The sequence below is a fragment of the Capra hircus genome, chromosome 1 (genome assembly GCF_001704415.2).
Source record: "Capra hircus breed San Clemente chromosome 1, ASM170441v1, whole genome shotgun sequence".
NCBI lineage: Eukaryota > Metazoa > Chordata > Mammalia > Artiodactyla > Bovidae > Capra > Capra hircus.
Window position 1 is genome coordinate 56,742,014 of NC_030808.1, and position 25,105 is coordinate 56,767,118.

Sequence of the window (25,105 nt, forward strand, 5' to 3'; positions counted from 1 at the left end):
TTAATTGATACACTCATCACCTCACATGATGTGTGACTATTTTGAGGTATGACTAAATTCTTTTCTCAATTATAGTCACCATGTCTTACATTACATCTTCAGATCTTATTCATCTTATAGCTGAAAGTTTGTAACCTTTTACTAATCTCAATTTCCCTAAACTCTCAGGTCTGGTAGGCTCTTTTTCTACTCTCTGTTTCTATTCGTTGACTTTTAAAAACCTATTATTTCATTTCATTTTACTTATTTTTAGAGTCAACATAAGAGTGATACCATGCAGTATTTGTCTTTTTTGGTCTGACTTATATTTAGCATAGAACTGTCACAATCCAACCATATTGTCACAAGTGACAAAAATTCCTTCTTTATCCACTGTATTTTCTTTATCCATTCATCCTTGATGGATAGTTTGTTTTTATATTTTAACTATTATGAATAATGTTACTATAAAATATGATTGCAGATTTCTTTCTGCTATGTTGTTTTTATTTCTTTTGGATACATACCCAGAAATGGGACTGCTAGATCATATGCTAGCTTCATTTTTAATTATCTGAGGAAGCTCCGTACTGTTTTCCACAGTGGCTGTACCAGTTTACATTCCCACCAACAGTGTATTATGGTTCCCTCTTTTTCATGTTCTTGCCAATACTTCTTGGTTGGTTTTTTTTTTTTTTTTTGATGATAGGCATTCTAACAGGTATGAGATGATATTTCATTGTGATTTTGATTTGTACTTCCCTGGTGATTAGTGACACTAAGCACCTTTTCATGTTTGCATTGGCGTTTTGTATGTCCTCTTTGGTAAAATGTCTATTCAGTTCCTCTGACCATTTTTAATTGGATTGCTTGTTTTTTGCTATTCAGTGTATGAATTCCTTATATATTTTGGATACTAACCCTTTATCAGGTATGTTGTTGTTCAGTCGCTAAGTCATGTCAGACTCTTTGAGACCCCATGGACTACAGCAAGCCAGAACTCTCTTTCCCTTACCATCTCCCAGAGTTCACCCAAGTTCATGTCCATTGAATCAGTGATGCCATTCAACCATCTCATCCTCTACCACCCTCTTCTTCTTTTGCCTTCAGTCTTTCCCAGCATCAGGGTCTTTTCCAATGCGTTGGCTCTTTGTATCAGGTGGCCAAAGTATTGGAGCTTCAGCCTCAGCATCAGTCCTTCCAATTAATATTCAGGGTTGAGTTCCCTAAGGATTGATGGATTTGTTCTCCTTGCTCTCTAAGGGACTCTCGAGTCTTCTCCAGCACCACAATTTGAATGCATCAATTCTTTGGTGTTCAGCCTTCTTTATGGTTCAACTCTTACATCTGTGCATGATTACTGGAGAAACCATAGCTTTGACAATACAGACCTTTGTCAGCAAAGAGATGTCTTTGCCTTTTTTTTTTTTTTAAATTTTATTTATTTTCTTTTGGCTGCTCTGGGTCTTTGTTGCTGCAGGCAGGCTTTCTCTAATTGTGGTGAGTGGTGGCTACTCTTGTTGCAGTGCTTGGGCCTCTCTTGTTGCAGAACATGGGCAATGTCGAGGGCTCGCAGGCTCAGTAGTTGTGGCTCATAGGCTTAGTTGTCCTGCAGCATGTGAAGTCTTCCTACAACAGGGACTGAACCCGTGTCCCCTGCATTGGCAGGTGGCATTCTTAACCACTGGACCACAGGGAAGTCCTGTCTTTGCTTTTTAATATGCTGTCTGGTTTGTCATAACCTTCTTTCCAAGAATCAAGATTCTTCTTCCAAACAGGAACCATCTCAGGAATATAATTGCACCAGCTCCAAGTGTCCTCAGCAGAATGTTGAAAACTGAATTAGGGCTAAGAACTCTGTGCCAATAAATTTCTTCCCAATCTGGCCTTATGTTGCAGCCCTCTGGTCTAGTATCCTCAAGATCCATTCTCTTATATGTTCTATTAGTATTTACTGATATCAGTCAAATCCTGTAATTCTTTCAGTTGATAAGCTGTACTCTTCAATGCCAAAGAATGCTCAAACTACCGCACAATTGCACTCATCTCACACGCTAGTAAAGTAATGCTCAAAATTCTCCAAGCCAAGCTTCAGCAGTATGTGAACAGTGAACTTCCTGATGTTCAAGCTGGTTTTAGAAAAGGCACAGGAACCAGAGAGCAAATTGCCAACATCTGCTGGATCATCAAAAAAGCAAGAGAGTTCCAGAAAAACATCTATTTCTGCCTTATTGACTATGCCAAAGCATTTGACTGTGTGGATCACAATAAACTGGAAAATTCTGAAAGAGATGGGAATACCAGATGACCTGACCTGCCTTTTGAGAAACCCGTATGCAGGTCAGGAAGCAACAGTTAGAACTGGACATGGAACAACAGACTGGTTCCAAAGAGGGAAAGGAGTACGTCAAGGCTGTATATTGTCACCCTGCTTGTTTAACTTATATGCAGAGTACATCATAAGAAACGCTGGACTGGAATAAGCACAAGCTGGAATCAAGATTGCCGGGAGAAATATCAGTAACGTCAGATATGCAGATGACACCACCCTTATGGCAGAAAGTGAAGAGGAACGAAAAAGCCTCTTGATGAAAGTGAAAGAGGAGAGTGAAAAAGTTGGCTTAAAGCTCAACTTTCAGAAAATGAAGATCATGGCATCTGGTCCCATCACTTCATGGCAAATAGATGAGGAAACAGTGTCAGACTTTATCTTTTTGGGCTCCAAAATCACTGAAGATGGTGACTGCAGCCATGAAATTAAAAGACGCTTACTCCTTGGAAGAACAGTTATGACCAACCTAGATAGCATATTAAAAAGCAGAGATATTACTTTGCCAACAAAGGTCCGTCTAGTCAAGGCTATGGTTTTTCCAGTGGTCATGTATGGATGTGAGAGTTGGACTATGAAGAAAGCTGAGCACCGAAGAATTGATGCTTTTGAACTGTGGTGTTGGAGAAGACTCTTGAGAGTCCCTTGGACTACAAGAAGATCCAATCAGTCCATTCTGGAGATCAACCCTGGGATTTCTTTGGAAGGAATGATGCTAAAGCTGAAACTCCAGTACTTTGGCCACCTCATGTGAAGAGGTGACTCACTGGAAAAGACTCTGATGCTGGGAGGGATTGGGGCAGTAGGAAAAGGGGACGACAGAGGATGAGATGGCTGGATGGCATCACTGACTCAATGGACATGAGTTTGAGTGAACTCCAGGAGTTGGTGATGGACATGGAGGCCTGGTGTGCTGCGATTCATGGAGTCACAAAGAGTCAGACACGACTGAGCGACTGAACTGAACTGAACTGAACTGACTCTTCCTGAAGCAGCCACTATATTTTCCCCTCCAGCTATGTTGAGACTTGACCTGGGTAATTACCATGGAAGCAATGAAAGGTGGTAGAAACTAAGAACAAGCTTTATCTCATGATGTCTCTGCAGCACTTAAAGGTGATACAAGGTTATTGTTCTCCAGCAGAAGAGAGATGGCTACTTCTGTCAAGCCAGGGTATTCACGCGAATGCGGAAGTTCAAGATTCTCAGGTTTACCCACCCAAGTGCTGCCACTTCAGATCTCATAGTCCTGATCTTTTCCTGTCAGAGGCCCAGCACAGATAGAGAGGCCCTGCATTTATTGTCATTGTACAGCTTTACCTGCATCCCTCCAATTAGATATATCAGGTGGCTCAGTGGTAAAGAATCTGCCTGCCAATGCAGGAGATGTTGGTTCCATGCCTGGGTCAGAAAGATCCCTTGGAGCAGGAAATGGCAACCTGCTGCAGTATTCTTGCCTGGGAAATTCAATGGAGAGAGGAGCCTGGTGGACTACATGGGATCGCAAAGAGTTGGACACAACTGAGTGACTAAGCACACAAGCATATTGTCTTTTAATTCTGAAAACTTAAGATGAATTTTTAATTTTAAGAATTATATCTATTTTCCATTTTTCTATTCACATTCTTTTGGTGATTGACCTTGCTCATGTTTGTGATTCCATCACTTGCTAATTTCAACATTTCAGTAATACTTATAGTCCATATTAGATAATTTTAATAACTGAAATCTTAGGGATATAAATCTGCTGCTGTTATTTCTGCTGATTCACTTTCATGATTATTTCTTTTCTAGTGTGCTTGTTCATCTTTGATAGTGACTTTATCCATTGGCTAAAGAATTCAATTTTTAATCAAGCACTATTTAGCGCTTACTGGTAAATGCTAATACTTAAGTGCTTAGCTATCATTATTCTCACCAACTTAGATAGCATATTCAAAAGCAGAGACATTACTTTGCCAACTAAGGTCTGTCTAGTCAAGGCTATGGTTTTTCCTGTGGTCATGTATGGATGTGAGAGTTGGACTATGAAGAAGGCTGAGCACCAAAGAATTGATGCTTTTGAACTGTGGTGTTGGAGAAGACTCTTGAGAGTCCCTTGGACTGCAAGGAGATCCAACCAGTCCATTCTGAAGGAGATCAGCCCTGGGATTTCTTTGGAAGGAATGATACTAAAGCTGAAACTCCAGTACTTTGGCCACCTCATGCGAAGAATTGACTCATTGGAAAAGACTCTGATGCTGGGAGGGATTAGGGGCAGGAGGAGAAGGGGATGACAGAGGATGAGATGGCTGGATGGCATCACTGACTCGATGGACGTGAGTCTGAGTGAACTCTGGGAGTTGGTGATGGACCGGGAGGCCTGGCGTGCTGCGATTCATGGGGTCACAAAGAGTCAGACCCAACTGAGCGACTGAACTGAACTGAACTGAAGTGCTTCTACACACACAATTTATGTCATCTTTACAACAATCCTGTAAGGTAGGCAAAGGAGAACTCAACTAGCATATACTAGTACCTACTATGTGTCAAATGCTTTATCAGTTAGCTTTAAGAATATGGCATAGATATTACTTTACCCATTTTTCAACTGAAAAAAACAGACCTGTAAAGCTCCTTCAGCTGATAAATGATTTAATAAAGACTAGGATTGCAAATTAAGCCACCTGACTCCAGAATCTGTATGACCCACTGTGAGATGAATGATATTAAGAGACAGCCTAAAAGGTAGATTGACTATAAATCTTAGTTTTTCGAATCTCCATTTCTTTGTCACATCAACACAAATAATTACTCAGATAGTTGCAGCTTAAGTCACTATTGAAGGCTTTGAAAGAACCATTGTGTATTTATTGATACTTCTGTTGAAAAGAGGAAAACCTCTCTTGAATCTAAGTAAAGAAACGACATCGCAATTGAAAAGAAAGAAGTAAAATTATTTCTCAATGACAGGATCTTAAATATAGAAAATGCTAGAGAATTCACAAAAAACAAGTAAAACTATTAAATGAATTCAGCAAAGCTTCAAGATACAAGATCAATATACAGAAATGATTCATATTTCTATACATGAGAAATGGACAGTACAAAAATGAAAGTAGGAACAAAATTTTATTTAAAATGGCATGAAAATACATAAGATTACATTTTACTGAAGACATGTACACTGAAAACTATAAGACATTTCTAATAGGAATTAAGATCTAAATAAATGAAAAGCCATTGTATTTCATAAATCAGAAAGTTTAATATTTTAAGATGACAATTTACAAGTTAGAGGCAATCCTTATGAAAATCCAAATGAAATTTTTATGTGCATAAAAAGACAAGCTAATCCTAAAATTCATATGGAATTGCAAGGAATCCTGAATAGCTATACCCATCTTGAAAAGGAAAAGTAAGGTAGATGGACTCACATTTCCTGATTTCACAATTATCTAGCAACTGTGGAAAACAATTTGGTGTTTCTTCAGTAAATTAATTAAATAATTTTTATTTTCATATGATCCACCAATTTTACTCCTAGGTGCATACCCAAAAGATGGAAAGCAAGAATTCAAACAAATATCTGTATATAGGACCATAGGAGCACTGTTTACAATAAATGTTCAGAGGAGTATGATTTACAATAGTCAAAGGGTGAAAATAACTCAACTATCCATCAACCAATGAATGGATAAAGAAAATACAGCACGTCCATGCAGTGGACTATTATTATTCAGCCATAAGAAGAAATAAAGTATTGTTATTGTTGTGAAGTAGATGAACCTTATGCTACTGATGCTACAATATGGAAGAAACCTTATGCTGAGTGAAAGAATCTAGAAACCAAAGGGTGTGATGTTGTATAATTATATCTATATGAAACAGTTGAATAGGTAAATTCATAGAGACAGAAAGCAGACTAGTGCTCTCCAGCAGTTGGGGAGAAGAGTGAATGGGGAGTGTCTGCTTAATGGGTACTGGGTTCACATTTGGGGCAATTGAAATGCTATGAAATTTGATAGAGGAAATGGTTGTCCAATTTTGCAGATGTCCTAAATAACACTGAATGGTACACTTTAAAATGGTTAGGGTTTAATCTTGTATGAAATTTACATCTATAATAAAAGTTATTACACTGTATCTTTTTTCTTTAGGTAACTTTTATATATATTTACATAGATAACTTAGTTGTAAACTACCTCAAAATATTTTACAAAGTATCCAGGATATAAATTTTAAAAAATAAATAGAAATGGCAAATGAATATAATAGCATGTCTAGTAAGGTTTAAAAGCACTGACCTTGATGGGATCCCTTTTTCCTTTTTTGTATTATACACCCAATTGAGCAATACTCTTCTTGTAAAGACAAGAATTTTTTTGCTTTCAGAATAATTCTTTATTGTCTCAGCATTCATATACCTTAAAAAAGGAAGAAGAAATCTTTAAACATGCTTTAAAATTTTTGAGATAAGTTTAATGCAGAATTATCAGAAGGCAGGAAAACTATTTTGTTCCATGATGACAGGAAGTGAGACACTTTCATAGGCGTAGGTCCAAGTCACAAAGATGTTGATAAAGGTGGATTATATAATTGTGACGTTAGGTTGTGGAGCTTTAATTAATTAATTAGAAAGTATAAAAATTCACTTATTAATTAGAGAGTATAAAAATGGTTCAATATTAATCAGAGGGTATAAAAAATCATTCAATAAAAATTGGTTTATTAATCAGAGAGTATTAAAAAAAGGTTCCATAAAAAATTGGTTTATTAATCAGAGTATAAAAAAGTGGTTCAAAATAGAGAAGTCGTGCTTCAGGAAGAGAAAGCACATCATGATTAAAATACTTGGAATTCAAATGTATGTGGGTTTTCATGTTGGATCCTCCATTATCTGGGTGGCAATGAACTAAATACCTCACTAAATTGTTTGATCTGTAGAATGGAGGTAAGATTACCAATGCCAGCCTGGGAAAATTAAATGAGAACGTCTACAGGAGGCATCTGGCCCACCTCACATATCCCCCCATCTCTTTTCTCTCACCTTCTGGGCAAGTAATCAGGGAATTTATGGGGGAAATACAAGTGGTGAAGTAAAAGAGTAAAAATGGTTACTTGGAAGACTTGGTGCTCATAAACCCATCAAAGACTTTTGTCCCCAAGTTACCTGTAGGTTTTTTCTGGTTGTTTTTTTTTTTTTTTTTTTGAGACAGCTCAGATCTGTGTGCTACATGTAGGTCTCACTCTTCATCAGGAGGAGGTTAGGGCTCCATCCCCGGGTATGAGGCCCTACCTTAAAATGCAGCTTAATAGAAGGGCATTTCTGACTTTAGTTCAAAGGAAGGTCTTGTTCTTCCTGTAGCTTATAATGTTCTCACCCTAAAAGGTGGGCAATTTCTCTGTTACAGAGATACTGACATAATCAAAAAGAAGGAAGTTAATCTGTTTTATGTGATTAATATAACAATGTGGTAATGGCATGGAAAATCATGAATGTATATATGATTTGATTCAGTTCTGATTGTTAAAATATTTGATTGAGCAACTATTATGCTTGATAAATGCATGGGGTAAACCATTAAAAAAAATTACTGGACTCTGTTCGCAAGACTTCTAAAGACTAGTGGAGTGAAATATGCCAACAACAATTGCAGTTAAGTGTAGTAAGTGTTCTGCACAGGTAATAAATAAAGGGGCACTCTGGATCCACACAGGGGCTGTCTAATATAGTCCTGGGAAACCGAAATTAATGTCTAAGTTAAGATTTGATCATTTTATGAGTTCCTGTGAATCCTAAAATTCTGTGATATCAGTGCATGTGATATTTTAACAGCCCAAATTATCATGTATATCAGGCTCCTCTAAACATGTTCACTGTTTAGACTTGATTTAGGAAAACAGTATGATCTCTTTAACTGGATAGTGAGGTAGCCTGGCTTTGAATCTGGGCTCTGTAATTAATTAGTCAAATAACGTTGGGTAAATTATTTAATCTCTGTGCCTCACTTTCCCCATTTGCAAAATAAAGGTAACAATAGCACTTATAGGATTTTTACCACCTTGAATGGGTAATACATGTAATATATTTAAAACTGTATCTGACATAAGACCATAAACATAATCTCTATTCAAAGGATTGTTTCTTAGGTAATTACACAGGTGCTTAGTACAGGTCCTGGTACCTCTGTTTAAACTCCCTACTCTTTTTATCTTTAGACTTGTTTCCTTGCCACAAGATACCCTCAGCACATGGGGTTACAGATAGGAATGATCAGCAAATGGTAGAATCAGCTCCAAGGCAGCCCAGCAAAGAAGCAAGTACTGAACTTAAGAGTAAGTGAGAGAGACTTCTGCTCTGATTTGAAAGCCATTTCACTGATCTCGATATTCCCAGGGCTGGCATATAGTTTTGCATGCATTTAGGATTCAGTATTTATCTCTTGCTTGTCCAAATGAAAATGTAATACATTTCAAAATTTGCCTTTGTTGTCTGCTATGAACCATTTCGACCTTAACCCCCTTTCCCCGCAATTTGCCTCCTTTTTGTATCCATTTACTCTGGGTCCTCAGAGGCAGAATTTGATTCTGCCTTTGTGGATTTTAAGAGGAAAAATCTATACTGTTTTATATGTGTTCTATATATGTTAACCTCTCTTGGAAAATGCAGTGTCCAGGACACTTTCAGATGTCATTTTCCATTCATTTAAAAATTTCTGCTGTACACAGTGCATCTGTCTTTAAAGTATGAATCTTTTAAATTGATCACATCTGCCCAGCCCTCTCCTTTTACTTCACTAACATCCATCGGGTCCCCTAAGCTTCTGGAGGGGCCCAGAGCAAGAAGGTAGGTTGGGGCTCTTGTATCATATATGGAAATATAATGTGATAATGATTTGTATGGCTAGGCTTGAAATTAAAACTCTTAGGCTCTTTGACAATCTGTACTCGCACTGCAATGGGAACATGCCCCAGTATCTGGTTGCTTCTCTTCCCACACAGGGGTTTATCTCTCACTACTAAACCTCCAGCCCAAAGAATGCTGAAGAACTGATGCTTTCAACTGTGGTGCTGAAGATGTCTGAAAGTCCTCTGGACATTAAGGAAATCAAACCAGTTGATCTTAAGGGAAATCGACCTTGAATACTCATTGGAAGGACTAATGCTGAAACTGAAGCTCCAGTAGTCTGGTCACCTGATGCGAACAACCAACTCATCGGAAAGGTCCCTATTGCTGGGAAAGATTGAGGGCAGAAGAGGAGAGCATCAGAAGATGAGATGGCTGAATGGCATCTTTGATGCAATGGACATGAACTTGGGCAAACTTCAGGAGATGGTAAAGGACAGGGAGGCTTGGTGTACTGCAGTCCATGGGGTTACAAAGAGTTGGACATGACTGGGTGACTGAACAACAAGCCTCAAGCCAGTGTATGTGAGTAGACACCAGGCTGCCACACATCTTAGGCTTTGAGGAGTGGACACCAAAGACCCGGTTTGCTTGTAAGATGATGACCTAGGGAAAAGGTGCACGCAATCCTAGGACCATTTGAGCAGGAAATTTTGGTGTTCATGGCACCAGAAGAGAGATCTAGAACAAGAAGGCATGTCTGGGTCTGGGGTGGTCACTGCTACAGCTGCGCCGCAGTTTAGCTCTTCCCTCTGCCCAACCGTGCATCCTTCCTCCTCCTGCGGGGGATGATCTGAGGGCACTCGCTAATACACTGACTCAGGAACTCACTGCTGGCTGTGGAGGCTCGCATCCAAAGAAATCAATGTAAGTATGTCAAGAGAGGGTGTACATTGGGAAGATGTGCCTGGACGGTTGAAGGAAGTCTTTGACCTCAGCTAGGTGTCTAAAGGAAGAGTGGTTTCCCACAGTTTAGCTTTAGGAGCGGGGCAAAAGGAGAAAGAGAAGGTATCAGTCAGAAGGAGCAGCTTGTTCAAATGCACAGAGGTGTGAGTGACTGGAGCAAGTCTGGGAAACTGGAAGCAGGTGACTTGGCCTGATGGTGGGATGGAGAACAGGCAGTGGCTCAAACGCATCAGACTGGGGGATCTCAGGTTACCAGACAAAAGCAGAAACTCACTCGCACAATTTCCTAAATGCAATGGTTTAGGATGAAGCTTTCTCTTGAAATCATACTTACTCTACCTTCTTCTCTCCAAAGCTTCCTGCTGCACCTACCAGTACCTGGACTGCGCTCTGGGACAGAGTCTCACTCCCGTATTGTCTCTGGTAGCTCGCCTAAAAGGAATGTTGAATCAAATCGTTATATAACATGGATCAGAGTGACAACTTATGGAAAAATAATCCATGAGAGAGAAGTCAAAACCCCAAAATAACAGTATCTTTATTAAAAAAATTTTTTTTCAGTGGAGTCCAGACCATGAGGTCAGTGCAGAAGGTATGTCTAAGCTTTGTGTGGAGTGAAACAGATTATGCAAGAAACTAGGTTCCCGATAGATGTTAATTACGTTTTCAAAAATAAGTGGAGTTCTTGTGGCCAAATAAGCATGGGAACTGCTGCAAACTACCCCCACCTTAGAAGTTTATAATATGTATTTGAATTTTAAAGCCTCTGAGAAGTTTTACAGTAAGGGATCTTGGTTTATGTCTTTCTTTAACTTCACTTAGCCAAATATTTTGACAACAGAACTCTCTTGTCTCCAATCTATTCCCAGCATGAGATGACCTGCTGTTATGGTGCAAAACACATTCATTTATTCATTCAGGCCATATACTGAGAGCCCACTCAGCTTCTGTGTGCTGAGCACTGTTGAGAATCGATTTCCTGATTTGGAACGTATGAAATGACTAAAGATTCCCAGTTCCATAGAAGACATTCTGTTTGCACAATTTATGAACATTGAAACATGTTTTGCTCTTGGAGGATACTAGAAAGGGATAGAAATAAATTTTAGGATGAAAGATCAAAATGCTAGTTGTCCATAATAACAAGAATTCAATAGAGTATCATTTCTTCTTAAACTTCATTAAAATACCTATAAAATAATGTAAAAGTAAAATATTTTCAGTATTCTCGAAGACAAACACTGCAGTCTGTAGGGAAAATAAGAAAGCTGAAAGTAATATGGAACTCATGAAAGCTTAGCAACACAAGTAATTGACCAGTTCAGTACTAGAAAAATGTTAATTCTTAAATGATCATTTGTACCAAAATGTAAGAATTTAGAGAATGGCTGATTCCTAAAAATAACTGCCATCTATGAGCTCCCTAATATACTATTGGATTAACATAATAATTTTTGTTTTACATAAAATTATTTAATTCTTGCAACGGCTTTATGATGAAGGTATTCAAATCTGTATTTGATAGATGAGAAAGATGAGAATCCTCAAGGAGTTAAGTAGTTTTCTCAAGACCATATTAGAAACTCAGTTCTTTCTGAACCGAAAGCCTATCCTCCCTTCCTCTAGCTATACTGTGCCGTCTCTCCTTCGCCACTGTCTTGCCATGGAGTGGAGGAGATATTGCTCCCATTAACCTGAACTGGCTGAGACTTAAACAAAGAACTCTCAAATTTTTGAAAACTATAATAGCTAATTAATACTGTTGGGACCAGTGAATATTAGGATGGAGATTGCAGAAATCAAATCAACAAGCCAAGATACACATGAAAATACATCTAGTACAAAGAAGAACTAAAAATGTACAAGGTGAGATGAAGATCTGGAGAATAGAACAGAGAGATTCAATGCACTTTGAAAATAGGACTTCTGGATTAAGACCTAACAGCATAAAATCAATGAAGATATAATAGTAGAAATAGGAAAAAAATTAAAGGGAATAAATAAAAAAGATACAGAAAGTATATATTATATAAAACATAGGATATCACGGGAGGAGGACTCTAAGAGGTCATTTTGGTAGTATGTTTCTCCTTCTACAGATGGGGAAAATAAAGAAAAAAGAATAAGTTCTGAGCCACGTATCATATTAATAATGAAAACAAGACTCAAAATGGAGTCTCCTGCATTGATTTTAAGGGTTCCTGAATACTATATTTTCCTCAAAATAAAACACCTTCTGTTGAAGCTAATTTGAGTGGATTTTTTTCCTCTTTTCTTTCTGCAGTGAAACAAATTCCTAAGACAATGCCAAACTTCCCTTTACCTTTGTAAACAATCTATTAAGCTGTGCAGGTGAGCATAACCAAGATGTATTAAACAAGGGAGAAAGTTTTCAGTATAATTTTAGCTAATAACTTAAATTTTTAGTATAGTACTGGCACAAAAAACTGACAAGTAAATCGAAGAAACAGAGTAGAGAGCCCAGAAATAAACCCATGCACCTATGGTCAATTAATCTATGACAAAGGAGGCAAGACTGGGGAAAAGACAGTGTCTATAATAAGAGGTGCTAAGGAAGCTGGACAGCTGTATGTTGAAGGATGAGATTAGAACATTTTCTCACACCCTAAAATACAAAAATAAATTCAAAATTAAAGGCCTAAATGTAAGACTGGAAACCACAGAACTTCCAGAAGAAAACACAGGCAGAGCACTGTTTGACATAAATTGTAGCAATATTTTGGGGGCTCTGTCTCCAAAGGCAAAACCAAAAATAAACAAATGGGACCTAATTTAAACTTAAAAGCTTTTGCGCAGCAAAGGAAACCATTGACAAAATGAAAAAATCTACTGAATGGAGAAAAATTTGCAAATGATATAAGCAACAGGCCAATTTTTTTTAAATGGGTAATAAAATACTAACTATTTGTGCCGACAAGAGACGTCTGTTGGCCAACTCTGTTGCTTCAACATTAAGGTTATCATCTATTTCCTTGTTGCAGTGTAGACATTTCACTTTTTGATGTTCTTTTGTTTCTCCTTGGCCCAACTAAATAAAATACAGATGAAAACCAAAAAATAGTACATGAACATTAATGTATTGTTTAGCATAAACCTCAAGCAATTCACATACCAGTTTGGTTTAAGAACTCACAGAAAATCTGCTAGTTACATAAAAATGTTCAGATAACTTTTGTACTTACACAGTCATCTAGAAGGCAAATAACTGCCAGTTTTTTGGGGAAAGAATTGTATCATATCTTTACCTTTGCATGGCATTGGTAAAAGTTTACAAAAACGACTACATTTTTGATCATACTTTAAAGCACTCGTTCTGAAAGTGTGGTACCCCAGCACTGTAGCATCACCTAGGTACTGTTAGAAAGGCACATTCTCAAAGCCTGCCACAGATCTGCTGAAACAGAAACCGTCCTGTATTTTATAAACACATTCCATGATTCTGCTACAGCTAAAGTATGACAACACTTGAAATTAACCACTTACAGTAGAATAACAAGTGAATATGGCTGTTAGGAGATGGGAATACGGATACCTCCATTTTATAGATGAGAAAAGTTGAAGCTTCGATAAAATACAAGTTCTATAAAAGATCACAAAGCTATTTATTAAGTAACAAAACTAAGATATGAACCCAGGTTTTCTGAGTCCAAGGCCAACATTCTATCTGTAATACCAGAATATCTCTCATGTCTGCATCATAAAGAAGAGAATGTAGTTGTTTATTTATCTGCCTTCTGAAACAGATCAAGTACCAGAGTTTGACCTTACCTTTGAGTTTGCATTAGAATTAGCTGGGTAAATGGATTAAAAATACATATTCCTCAGACCAACTGCATCAGAACCTCCTGGATAGAGGTTGGGAAATCAAGGCTGTGTGCTCTGTCACTACAGTCATATCTGACTCTTTGCAACCCCATGGATTGTAGCCCACCAGGCTCCTCTGTCCGTGGGACTTCCCAGGCAAGAATACTGGAGTGGGTTGCCATTTCCTTCTCCAGGGGATCATCCTCACCCAGGGATCGAATCGGAGTCTCCTGCATTGGCAGGTGGTCTCCTGCATTGCAGGCAGATTCATTCCCACTGAACCAGTAGGGATTCCATATTTTGAATAAGCTTTCCAGGTGATTCTAATGCAACCAGGTTAGCAAAAGGCCAGAGTTAGATATTGAGAACTACTATTAAAAAAATCCTTTGATTTGACTTGATACTTTTCTTAAGCAGAAATCCTATCAGTATTTCTGCAAACATAGGCTTGATTCTGGGCCTCCATCTGAAGCCTCAAGCACCTCTTACAGGATATAAAATGGAGCTTTGCAAATCCTATTTCATAGCAACCAATTCTGTCCACAGTCTTAGCAGTTTTCCCTTCATATTGTGTGATGCAGAAAAACACTGCAGTGAAAATTGGACACGACAGGCAATGACAAACCAGAAAAAGCAACGAGCATATCTCAGGACAACTTTTATTATTTCTCCAGCAGTCATGACTGCTGATGAATTATGTTCTCATATATGAATAAAAAGTCTGAACATGGAGATTCTAAAGTATGTCTCACAAGCAGGAGGTGATATTTCACTATATCTAATCTTATGATGTGTGTGTTAGTCACTCAGTCGTGTCTGACTCTCTGTGATACCAGCTTTTAATTCTATTTTATGATAAAAAGTAACAGTAACCACAAACCAAGGCTTAGCAAGTACTTCAATATATAATGGCCTAAATAAATACTGAATAAATGTTGTCCATCCTCAGTCTAGCAAAAAAAATCTAGCTGTTTTCTAAAGCTCACTCTTTTATTTTTATACTATCTTTTTAAAGTAGCTCTTTCTTTTGAATTTACAATATTCAGTTCAGTTCAGTCACTCAGCCGTGTCTGACTCTTTGCAACCCCATGGACTGCAGCATGCCAGGCTTCCCTGTCCATCACCAACTCTCAGAGCTTGCTCAAACTCATGTCCATCGAGTTAGTGATACCATCCAGGCATCTCATCCTCTGTGTGCCTCTTCTCCTCCTTCCTTCAATCTTTCCTAGCATCTGGGTCTTTTCCGATCAGTCAGTTCTTCTCATCAGGTGGCCAAAGTGGCCAGCTTTAGCATGATTCCTTCTAATGAATATTCAGGACTGATTTCCTTTAGGATTAACTGGTTGGATCTCCTTGCAGTCCAAGGGACTCTCAAGAGTCTTCTCCAACACCACAGTTCAAAAGCATCAAATCTTTTGTGCTCAGCTTTCTTTATAGTCCAACCCTCACATCCATACATGACTACTGGGAAAACAATACACATTTGCTGTATTCTCAAAGTGTGTGTTGGGGGGCTCTTCCCTGCTAGCTCAGACAGTAAAGAATCTGCCTTCCAATTCAGGAGACCCAGGTTCGATCATTGGGTGGGGAAGATCCCACGGAGAAGGGAATGACTACCTACTCCAGTATTCTTGCCTGGAGAATCCCATGGACAGAGGAGCCTGGTAGGCTACAGTATGGGGTCGCAAAGAGTTGGACATGACTGAGCAATTAACACTCACTTTTCACTTTCATATACCCAAAAGGGTTGTCACTTCTACTTTGTCTCACAGTGGTAATAAAATTCCCTAAGAACTGTGAATTAACATTTATAACATTCATACTTAAGATGAATCATATCCACTTTGAAGGAATAAACAAAAGATATTACTTTAAAAAATACTACTTGCTTACCGCATATGGGTTTTGAAGTATAATTGTTTTCTCAACTATGTTCCAATCTGCATTAGCAAGATCTCTGTCAAATTTGAGTGCAGAGGCTACAGATTTGGTTAGCTCTTGAAAGTGTTGAAATGTATAATACAGTGACTTATACTTTGTTGATGTGACATCACGAAGACCTTTGAGAAAAAGAACACATTTTATAAATAGTGGATATCATTTTAATAGTATGTACAGAATATATGCACGTATACACACATAAATGTGTAGGAGATACATACGTAGGAGGTAAAGATATACATATGTGTACACAGAAATATATGCACTTATATTTATTTCCTATGTATATGTAAGATCATATATATATTTGATATATATTTATTCATCTCCAGATATATATAGTTGACCTTTGAACAATATGGGATTCAGGGATGTCAATCCTCCATGCAGTTGAAAATCTGCATATAACTTTGCAGTTGTCCCTCCATATATGTGGTTCTGCATCCTCAGATTCAATAAACTGATGGTGGGTTGTACTGAAGTACGTATGAAAAAAATTCACATCCGCTTATAAGTGGACTGACATAGTTCAAATTCATTTTGATCCAGGATCAGTGGTAATATATACTATATATACAGACCTCATTAAGGTTTGAAGGACTCTTACTATCAGACACAGATTTCCTTTTTTTGAGACATAGAAGTTTCTTCGAAAAGCAATAATATTCCATGAGCAAATGTTCACTTTCCTCAGTACAAGTAAACAGATGCTCTACAATAAGAATTTTAGGTTTATTTAGCTACTAAGTAGAACATCTGAAGGCCTTCCATGGTGGCTGAGTGATAAAGAGTCTGCTTGCAATGCAGAAGACGTGGGTTCGATCCCTGGGCTGGGGAGATCCCCTGGAGAAGGAAATGGCAACCCAGTCCACTATTCTTGCCTGGGAAATCCCATAGACAGGATCTGATACTCTACAAAATGTTACCCCTTTAATCTGTTCTTCTCATTTTACTATGTTAAGGCCCAGAAAAGACAAAAGTAAATGGTAAGAAGGATATGGTTGCAAACATGAGAATGAAGATTCAATATTACCCATAAAGATGAAATTTAAGATTGGTTAAGAAGATGCCATATGAATGAAACAGAAAAGGTGATAGAGCTGTTAAAAGCAAAGCAGCTTAAAAGCATTAGAGGAATTTATGTTTAGTTTGTTAACTGCCATTACTGAGTTGTGTGATCTTAGACAAGAAATGTTAACTCTTTAGATCTCAATTTTTGGATCATTAAAAAGTAGGAGGTTGAAACAGTCATACTGCATAAAGCAGTTGCCTCCTAAAACTGGTATTTCTGCTCCTACTCTCTTCATAGGCCCCAATCAGCTACGCAGAGTTGTCTTTTTAAGGACGTTATTCATAAAATTATACTTACTTGCTTAAAACCAACCAAGAAATCCATTTATCTCTTAGAATAAAATCTTAAAATTCAAGGTCTTTCACGATCTAGCTCTTTCCCTACCTCTCCCATCTGGACTTCCTCCACTATTGACATAGTTCTCAAAGGTTCCAGCACCTTACCTCCTTTCCTTGAACACGCTTGGTTTCTAACTTCCTCAGGAATCTACCACATGTTGTATTTCTATTTTCTTTATATGTGGTTTGAGTAGTTTCATGCACAAATGACACTCTGATATTACCTTATTTGACTTGTTTACAGTCTGTCTCTCCTCTCTCCAATTTAGCTTCAACAATTCAGACTTGTCTGTCTTCATAATGCATCACTATCAGTTAGAATAGTGCCTGGCATGTAAGAGGCTCTTATAAAAAGTTTGTTGAATAATTAAATAGACATTGTATTATTTCACTTAAACTGGACTAATGTAAATACGTAATCTTATTTATAAGATTATTGCTTATTGGCCTAATGAACTTATTGGCCTTAATGATTCATGTGACTTTATATTGAGATCCAATTTCCTTTTCAATTAGACACTTTTGATTTGTATTTATATGGCTTCCTTTTTCATTATTAGCAATTCTTTAGTATATTTGGAATATTTTTCTTTTTACTCAGGAATTAGCAGGGCTTACCAAGTTTAGTAACTGCCATTGGCAAAATAAATCTATTGACAATCAAGCTAATCAAGGATACTGACACTCCATGAAATAATATCTGGAATAGAAAAACAAACCAAAGTAAGTTTTCATCATAATTCTATATAATATACTCTATATTTACCAGCGTAAATTAAGCTAAGTTGTACTGTGTCAATATTTGGGAAATATAATGACTTGCTTTGACAAGTATTTATATACTTATAAAGACATTAGGAAAAAAATTTTGTTCTTAATTTCGATTTCTGAACTTCTTGCATCCTGGGAATATCCCTGTACTTTATCAGTTCTCATCCACCACATACACTTCCATGTACATAGCCACATAGTTCTCTGTTCAACATTACCAGCACATCTGTGTTAAATAATTCTCCCCACCTAGAAGAAACAATACAAGGCCTTGGTGTGTTTGTTCTACCACATACTTTCCCTCTCTGGTATCCCTTCATTACCAGAAAAAAAGGGAAAGTGAAGTTGCTCAGTCATGTCTGACTCTTTGCAACCCCATGGACCGTACAGTCCATGGAATTCTCCAGGCCAGAATGCTGGAGTTGACAACTTTTCCCTTCTCCATGGGGGTCTTCCCAACCCAGGGATCGAACCCAGGCCTCCCACATTGCAGGCGGATTCTTTACCATCATTACCAGAAGGGAGGAGCAATTGATGCCTTTGGTGTCACTTTCTTTTTTCTCCTCTTATATCTCAAGTTAGTCTCCACAGACAGATGAAGAAACACTTCAGTCTGATATTACATATTTCCATTGATTTATGGAATTCTAACTTCCAGAATTTATTTTAAACTCTTAGCCAGTCCTCTATCTTTGGCTACAGATGGAAGTTAGAAACAGAATGTGAAACACACCAGAGGCTTTCACGGCTGTACACTAGGATCACTTGAGAAATTTAAAATATTGGTGCACAGGACGCTCTCACTGAATATTCCATTTAATTCTTCAGGGGGGCCACTCCAACACTGGTCATTAGGAAAATCAAGGTATAATCTACACAGAGTGAAATGTACTTGTGTATCTGATAAGTTTTGACAGTGCATACACCCATATTACCCTCAATCCTTTCAAGATGTATAATATTCTCATATCCTCTAAATTTCCCCAGGGCTGCTCCAATCAATCCTCACCAGACAAGAGACAACTACTGTTTCTATTTCTATAGATGGGATATGCCAATTCTAGAATCTTCATTTAAACTAAATATTATGTTTCTCATTGTAGTTTTAATTTGCATTTCCCTAGAGTAATGATGTTGAGCATTTTAATATGCCTAGTGGTATATACACTTCTTTTTGAAACATTTGTTCAACTCTTTTGCCTGTTTTTAAAACTGGGTTGCTTTTTTGTAACAAAATTGTAGAAGTTTTGAAAATTATATTCTGGATAGAAGTGTGTTGTCATATAGACGGACAACAGACACATGAACAGAAACTCAATATTGCCAGTTATTAGAGACATGCAAATTGAAACTGCAGTTCAATCACCTCACACCAGTCAGAATAGCCATAGTTAAAAAGTCTATGAATAATAAGTCCTGGAAAGAATGTGGAGAAAAAGGAACCCTCCTACATGGTTGGTGGGAATATATCAATAAATTGGTGCAGCCACTATGGAGAACAGTATGGAGATTTCTTAAAAAGCTAAAATTTGAGCTACCATATGATTCTGCAGTCCCCTTCCTCAATATATATCTGGAGAAAACTCAAATTCAAAAATACCTGTGCCCCACTGTTCACTGCAGCACTATTTATGAGAGCCAAGACATGGAAACAACCTAAATGTCCCCTGGCAGATAAATGGATAAAGAAAATGTGGTACATATATATGGTGGAATATTACTCAGCTATAAGAATGAATGAAATAACACCATGTGCAGTAACATGGCTAGACCTAGAGATTAACATACTAAGTGAAATAAAGACAAATACATGATACCATTTATATGTGGAATCTAAAACAACTACAGAAAATGCGCATATCAGATATGTGACATATGTATTATGAGTACTTCCTCTCAGTTTGTGACCACCTTCCATTTCAAAAGTTATCTTTTGATAAGCAAACATTTCTAAAGTTGAGAACTCCAATTATTACTGTTTTTTTGTTTTAAAACCTTTTGTCTATTCCAAGGCTGCAAAGGTATTCTCTTGTTTTCTTCCAGAAGTTTCAGAGTTTTTCATTTTATTTAAGACTATGATCCATCTCCAATCAGTTTTACATATGGTTTGAGGTAAGAAATAAAAGATTTTACTTTTATTTATCTTCTAACTGGAAGTTTGTACCTTTAGACTGCCTTTATCCGTTTCCTCTATCTCCACTTACCATCTATGGAAATCACTAATATGTTCTCTCGTTCTATGAGTTCAGTTTTTTTTAGATTTTACAAACACTTTTTTGAATGTTAAACTAAAATTTATGGACATATTTTTGGATGAATACTTGACCATGATGTCTTATACTTCTTATATATTTAAAAGTAATTGGCTATATATTGTTAAAGAATTTTTGCGTCATGTTTAATCAGTGATTTAATCAGTTTTCTGTTTGTAACTATCATTGTTGGTGTCTAGTATCACACTGGGTGGCCACATAAAATAAGAAAGTGTTTCATCATTCTCTATTTTATGAGAGAGTTGGTTTAGAATTGTTATCATTTAATCATTAAATGTTTGGAAGAATTCACCAGTCAAGCCATCTCGGCTTCTAGCTTATGAGAAAATTTTAATTTATATACATATAATTTCTTTAACACTTAGAGGGCTATTCAGAGTTTATATTTTCTTTAGTGTCAGTTTAGGTACATTGTGTTTTTTGAAGAATTTAACCACTTTCACCTAAGGTGTTGAATTGTTTGGACAAAAGTTAGACATGCTAAGTCGCTTAAGTCGTGTCCGACTCTGTGCAGCCCTGTAGACGGAAGCCCACCAGGTTTCCCTGTCACTGGGATTTTCCAGGCAAGAACACTGGAGTGGGTTGCCATTTCCTTCTCCAATGCATGAAAGTGAAAAATGAAAGTGAAGTCACTCAGTCGTGTCTGACTCTTAGCGACCCCATGGACTGCAGCCTACCAGGCCCCTCCGTCCATGGGGTTTTGCAGGCAAGAGTACTGGAGTGGGGTGCCATTTTTATTTATTACTCCTTAAATAGCTGCATAGTTTATAGTCATGGTCTTTTTCATTACTGATATCAATCATTTGTTTCCTCTTTCTCCCTCTTTTGTTCTTTTTAAATATTTAACATTTTAAGATAGTTGTAGATTCACATACAGTCTTAAGAAATAGGTCCTGTGTAATATTTAGCCAATTGCCCCCAAAGGTTACATTTTTCAAAGCTATAGTAGAGTATCACAACCAGGATATTGACAATGACACAGTGAAGATACAGAACAGTTCCTTTACCATAAATATTCTTCATGTTGCCTTTTATAGTCACTTTTATTTCCCTCCTGTCCCCATCTCTTTATTGCTGCTGCTGCTAAGTCACTTCAGTTGTGTCCAACTCTGTGCAACCCCATAGACGGCAGCCCACCAGGCTCCTCTGTCCCTGAGATTCTCCAAGCAAGAATACTGGAGTGAGTTGCCATTTCCTTCTCCAATGTATGAAAGTGAAAAGTGAAACTGAAGTCGCTCAGTTGTGTTTGACTTAGCGACCCCATGGACTGCAGCCTACCAGGCTCCTCCATCCATGGGATTTTCCAGGCAAGATTACTGGAGTGGGGTGCCATTGCCTTCTCTGCTCTTTATTCCTGACAACCACTAATTCAGTTCAGTTCCGTCGCATCTGACTGTTTGCGACCCCATGGACTGCAGCGTGCCAGACCTCCCTATCCATGAACTCCCAGTTCAGTTCAGTTCAGTCACTCAGTCATGTCCGACTCTTTGCGACCGCATGAATCGCAGCACGCCAGGCCTCCCTGTCCATCACCAACTCCTGGAGTTCACTCAGACTCACGTCCATCGAGTCAGTGATGCCATCCAGCCATCTCATCCTCTGTCATCCCCTTCTCCTCCTGCCCCCAATCCCTCCCAGCATCAGAGTCTTTTCCAATGAGTCACCTCTTCACATGAGGTGGCCAAAGTACTGGAGTTTCAGCTTTAGCATCATTCGTTCCAAAGAAATCCCAGGGCTGATCTCCTTCAGAATGGACTGGTTGGATCTCCTTGCAGTCCAAGGGACTTTCAAGAGTCTTCTCCAACACCACAGTTCAAAAGCATCAATTCTTTGGCGCTCAGCCTTCTTCACAGTCCAACTCTCACATCCATACATGACCACAGGAAAAACAATAGCCTTGACTAGACGGACCTTAGTCAGCAAAGTAATGTCTCTGCTTTTGAATATGCTATCTAGGTTGGTCATAACTTTTCTTCCAAGGAGTAAGCGTCTTTTAATTTCATGGCTGCAGTCACCATCAGCAGTGATTTTGGAGCCCCCAAAAATAAAGTCTGACAAGCAAAATGGCTGTCTAGGGAGGCCTTACAAATAGTTGTGAAAAGAAGAGAGGCAAAAAGCAAAGGAGAAAGGAAAGATATAAGCATCTGAATGCAGAGTTCCAAAGAATAGCAAGAAGAGATAAGAAAACCTTCTTCAGCGATCAGTGCAAAGAAATAGAGGAAAACAGCAGAATGGGAAAGACTAGAGATCTCTTCAAGAAAATTAGAGATACCAAGGGAACATTTCATGCAAAGATGGGCTCGATAAAGGACAGAAATGGTATGGACCTAACAGAAGCAGAAGATATGAAGAAGAGGTGGCAAGAATACATAGAAGAACTGTACAAAAAAGATCTTCATGACGCAGATAATCATGATGATGTGATCACTAATCTAGAGCCAGACATCTTGGAATGTGAAGTCAAGTGGGCCTTAGAAAGCATCACTATGAACAAAGCTAGTGGAGGTAATGGAATTCCAGTTGAGCTGTTTCAAATCCTGAAAGATGATGCTATGAAAGTGCTGCACTCAATATGCCAGCAAATTTGGGAAACTTGGCAGTGGCCACAGGACTGGAAAAGGTCAGTTTTCATTCCAATTCCAAAGAAAGGGAATGAACTCCCAGAGCTTGCTCAAACTCATGTCCATCGAATCGGTGATGCCATCGAATCATCTCATCCTCTGTCGTCCCCTTCTCCTCCTGCCTTCAATCTTTCCCAGCATCAGGGTCTTTTCCGATGAGTCAGTTCTTCACATCAAGTGGCCAGAGTATTGGTGCTTCAGCTTCAGTATCAGTCCTTCCAATGAATATTCAGGACTGATTTTCTTTAGGATTGACTGGTTTGATCTCCTTGCAGTCCAAGGGATTGTCAAGAGCCTTCTCCAACACCACAATTCAAAAGCATCTATTCCTTGGCACTCAGTCTTCTTTAAAGTCCAACTCTCACATCCATACGTGACTACTGGAAAAACCATAGCTTTGACTAGATGGACCTTTGTTGGCAAACTAATGTCTCTGCTTTTTAATATGCTGTCTAGGTTGGTCATAACTTATCTTCCAAGAAGCAAGCTTTTTTTAATTTCATGGGTGCAGTCACCATCTGCAGTGATTTTGGAGCCCAATAAAATAAAGCCTGTCACAGTTTCCATTGTTTCCCCATCTATATGCCATGAAGTGATGGGACCGGATGCCATCATCTTGGTTTTTTGAATGTTGAATTTTAAGCCAACTTTTTCACTCTCCTCTTTCACTTTCATCAAGGGGCTCTTTAGTTCCTATTCTAATCACTAACCTGTTCTCAATTTTTATATTTTTGTCTGGCCTCCATTCATCTGTTCTCAATTTCTACATTTTCATAAGAATGTTATACAATTCAAATCACAAAGTATGTATTCTGTTCTGAATAATTCTCTGGAGATTTATCAAAGTTGTTGCTTTTATTAATAGTTTGTTCCTTTACACTGCTGAGTATCATTCCAAGGTGCAGTTGTCCAACAATGTATTAAAGAAAGATTTACCTACTGAAGGACATCTGAATTGTTTCCAGATGTCTGGTTATTATAAATACAGCTACTATAAAAATTCATGTACAGGTGTGTGTAGACATAAATTTTCCTTTTCCAGGCTAAATCCCCAGGAGAGCAATTGCTGTATGGTAGTTGCATATGTAGCTGCCAAATTCTTTTCTTATTATTTATTTTTAATTGGGGGATAATTGTTTTACAATGTTGTGTTGCTTGCCAGATTCTTTCCCAGAGTGACTGTACTATTTGATATTCCTACTAGCAGTCTCTGAGTGGTCAGTTTCTCTGCATCCTTACCAGCGTTTGGTGTCATCACCATATTTTATTTTAGTCCTTCTAATAGGTGGTATCTTACTGGTTTTTCAGTTTGCATGTCCCCAGTGGCTAATGACACTGACCACCTTTTTTATCCTTATTTGTCATCTGTATATCCCCTTCAGTGAAATGTCTATTTCTGTATTCTGTGTGTTGTACTGTTAAAAGTTTTTAATTTTGAAGACGTATAACTTCTTTTTTTTTCTTTTCTGGATTATGCTCTTGGTATCTTTGTGTTACGATAGGTCCCAAAGATTTTACCCCAAGTTTAAAAAAAGTTTTCTGGCTTTACAATTTATATTTAATTCTGCGATCCACTTTGAATTAATATTTATAGAAGAAGTGAGACTTAGGTCAAGGTTCTTCTTTTTTTTTTTTTTTCATATATGAATGTCCCATTCTTCAGCATCATTTTTAAGACATCATCTATTGAATTACTTTTGCATATTTATCAAAAATTGTTGGGGATGTTTGTGTGAATCTATTTCTGAGTTCTCTATCCTGTTCCATGTTTCTTTCTCTCTCTGGCAATACTACATAATCTCCATGGCTGTAATAATACCTTAAAACTGGGTATACTGATTCTTCCCATTTATTTTACTCTTTCAAAATGGTTTTTGTTGTTTTAGTTCCTTTGCTTTTTATTATTGAACGATTGTACATGGCATTGTGTCTTTAATTTTTGATTCCTTGAATAAATTGCTAGTATATAGAAATACACTTGATTTTTTGCACTTATACGTTGAGGCCATACTAAATTCATTTATTAGTTCTAGGAAGGTTTTTTCCCCCCTCTTCATTTTGAAGACCCTTGGAATTTTCTATATAGATAATCATACTATCTGCAGTAGGAATAGTTTATTTTCTTCCTTTTGAATATTCATGTTTTTTTCTCCCTTTTTGT

The 25,105-nt window shown here is 37.7% G+C and overlaps 1 protein-coding gene across 1 annotated transcript in view; it reads right to left on the reverse strand.

The window, feature by feature from the left end:
* Positions 1–25,105, reverse strand: part of SLC9C1 (solute carrier family 9 member C1) — a 107,626-nt gene that overhangs the window by 38,754 nt on the left and 43,767 nt on the right. The window contains exons 10-14 of the mRNA XM_005674974.2: positions 17,898–17,979; positions 15,822–15,988; positions 13,027–13,152; positions 10,438–10,535; positions 6,595–6,714 (exon numbers count right to left, since the gene is read on the reverse strand). Coding sequence (XP_005675031.1) covers positions 6,595–6,714; positions 10,438–10,535; positions 13,027–13,152; positions 15,822–15,988; positions 17,898–17,979 — 593 coding nt within the window. The remainder of the gene's footprint in view (positions 1–6,594; positions 6,715–10,437; positions 10,536–13,026; positions 13,153–15,821; positions 15,989–17,897; positions 17,980–25,105) is intronic.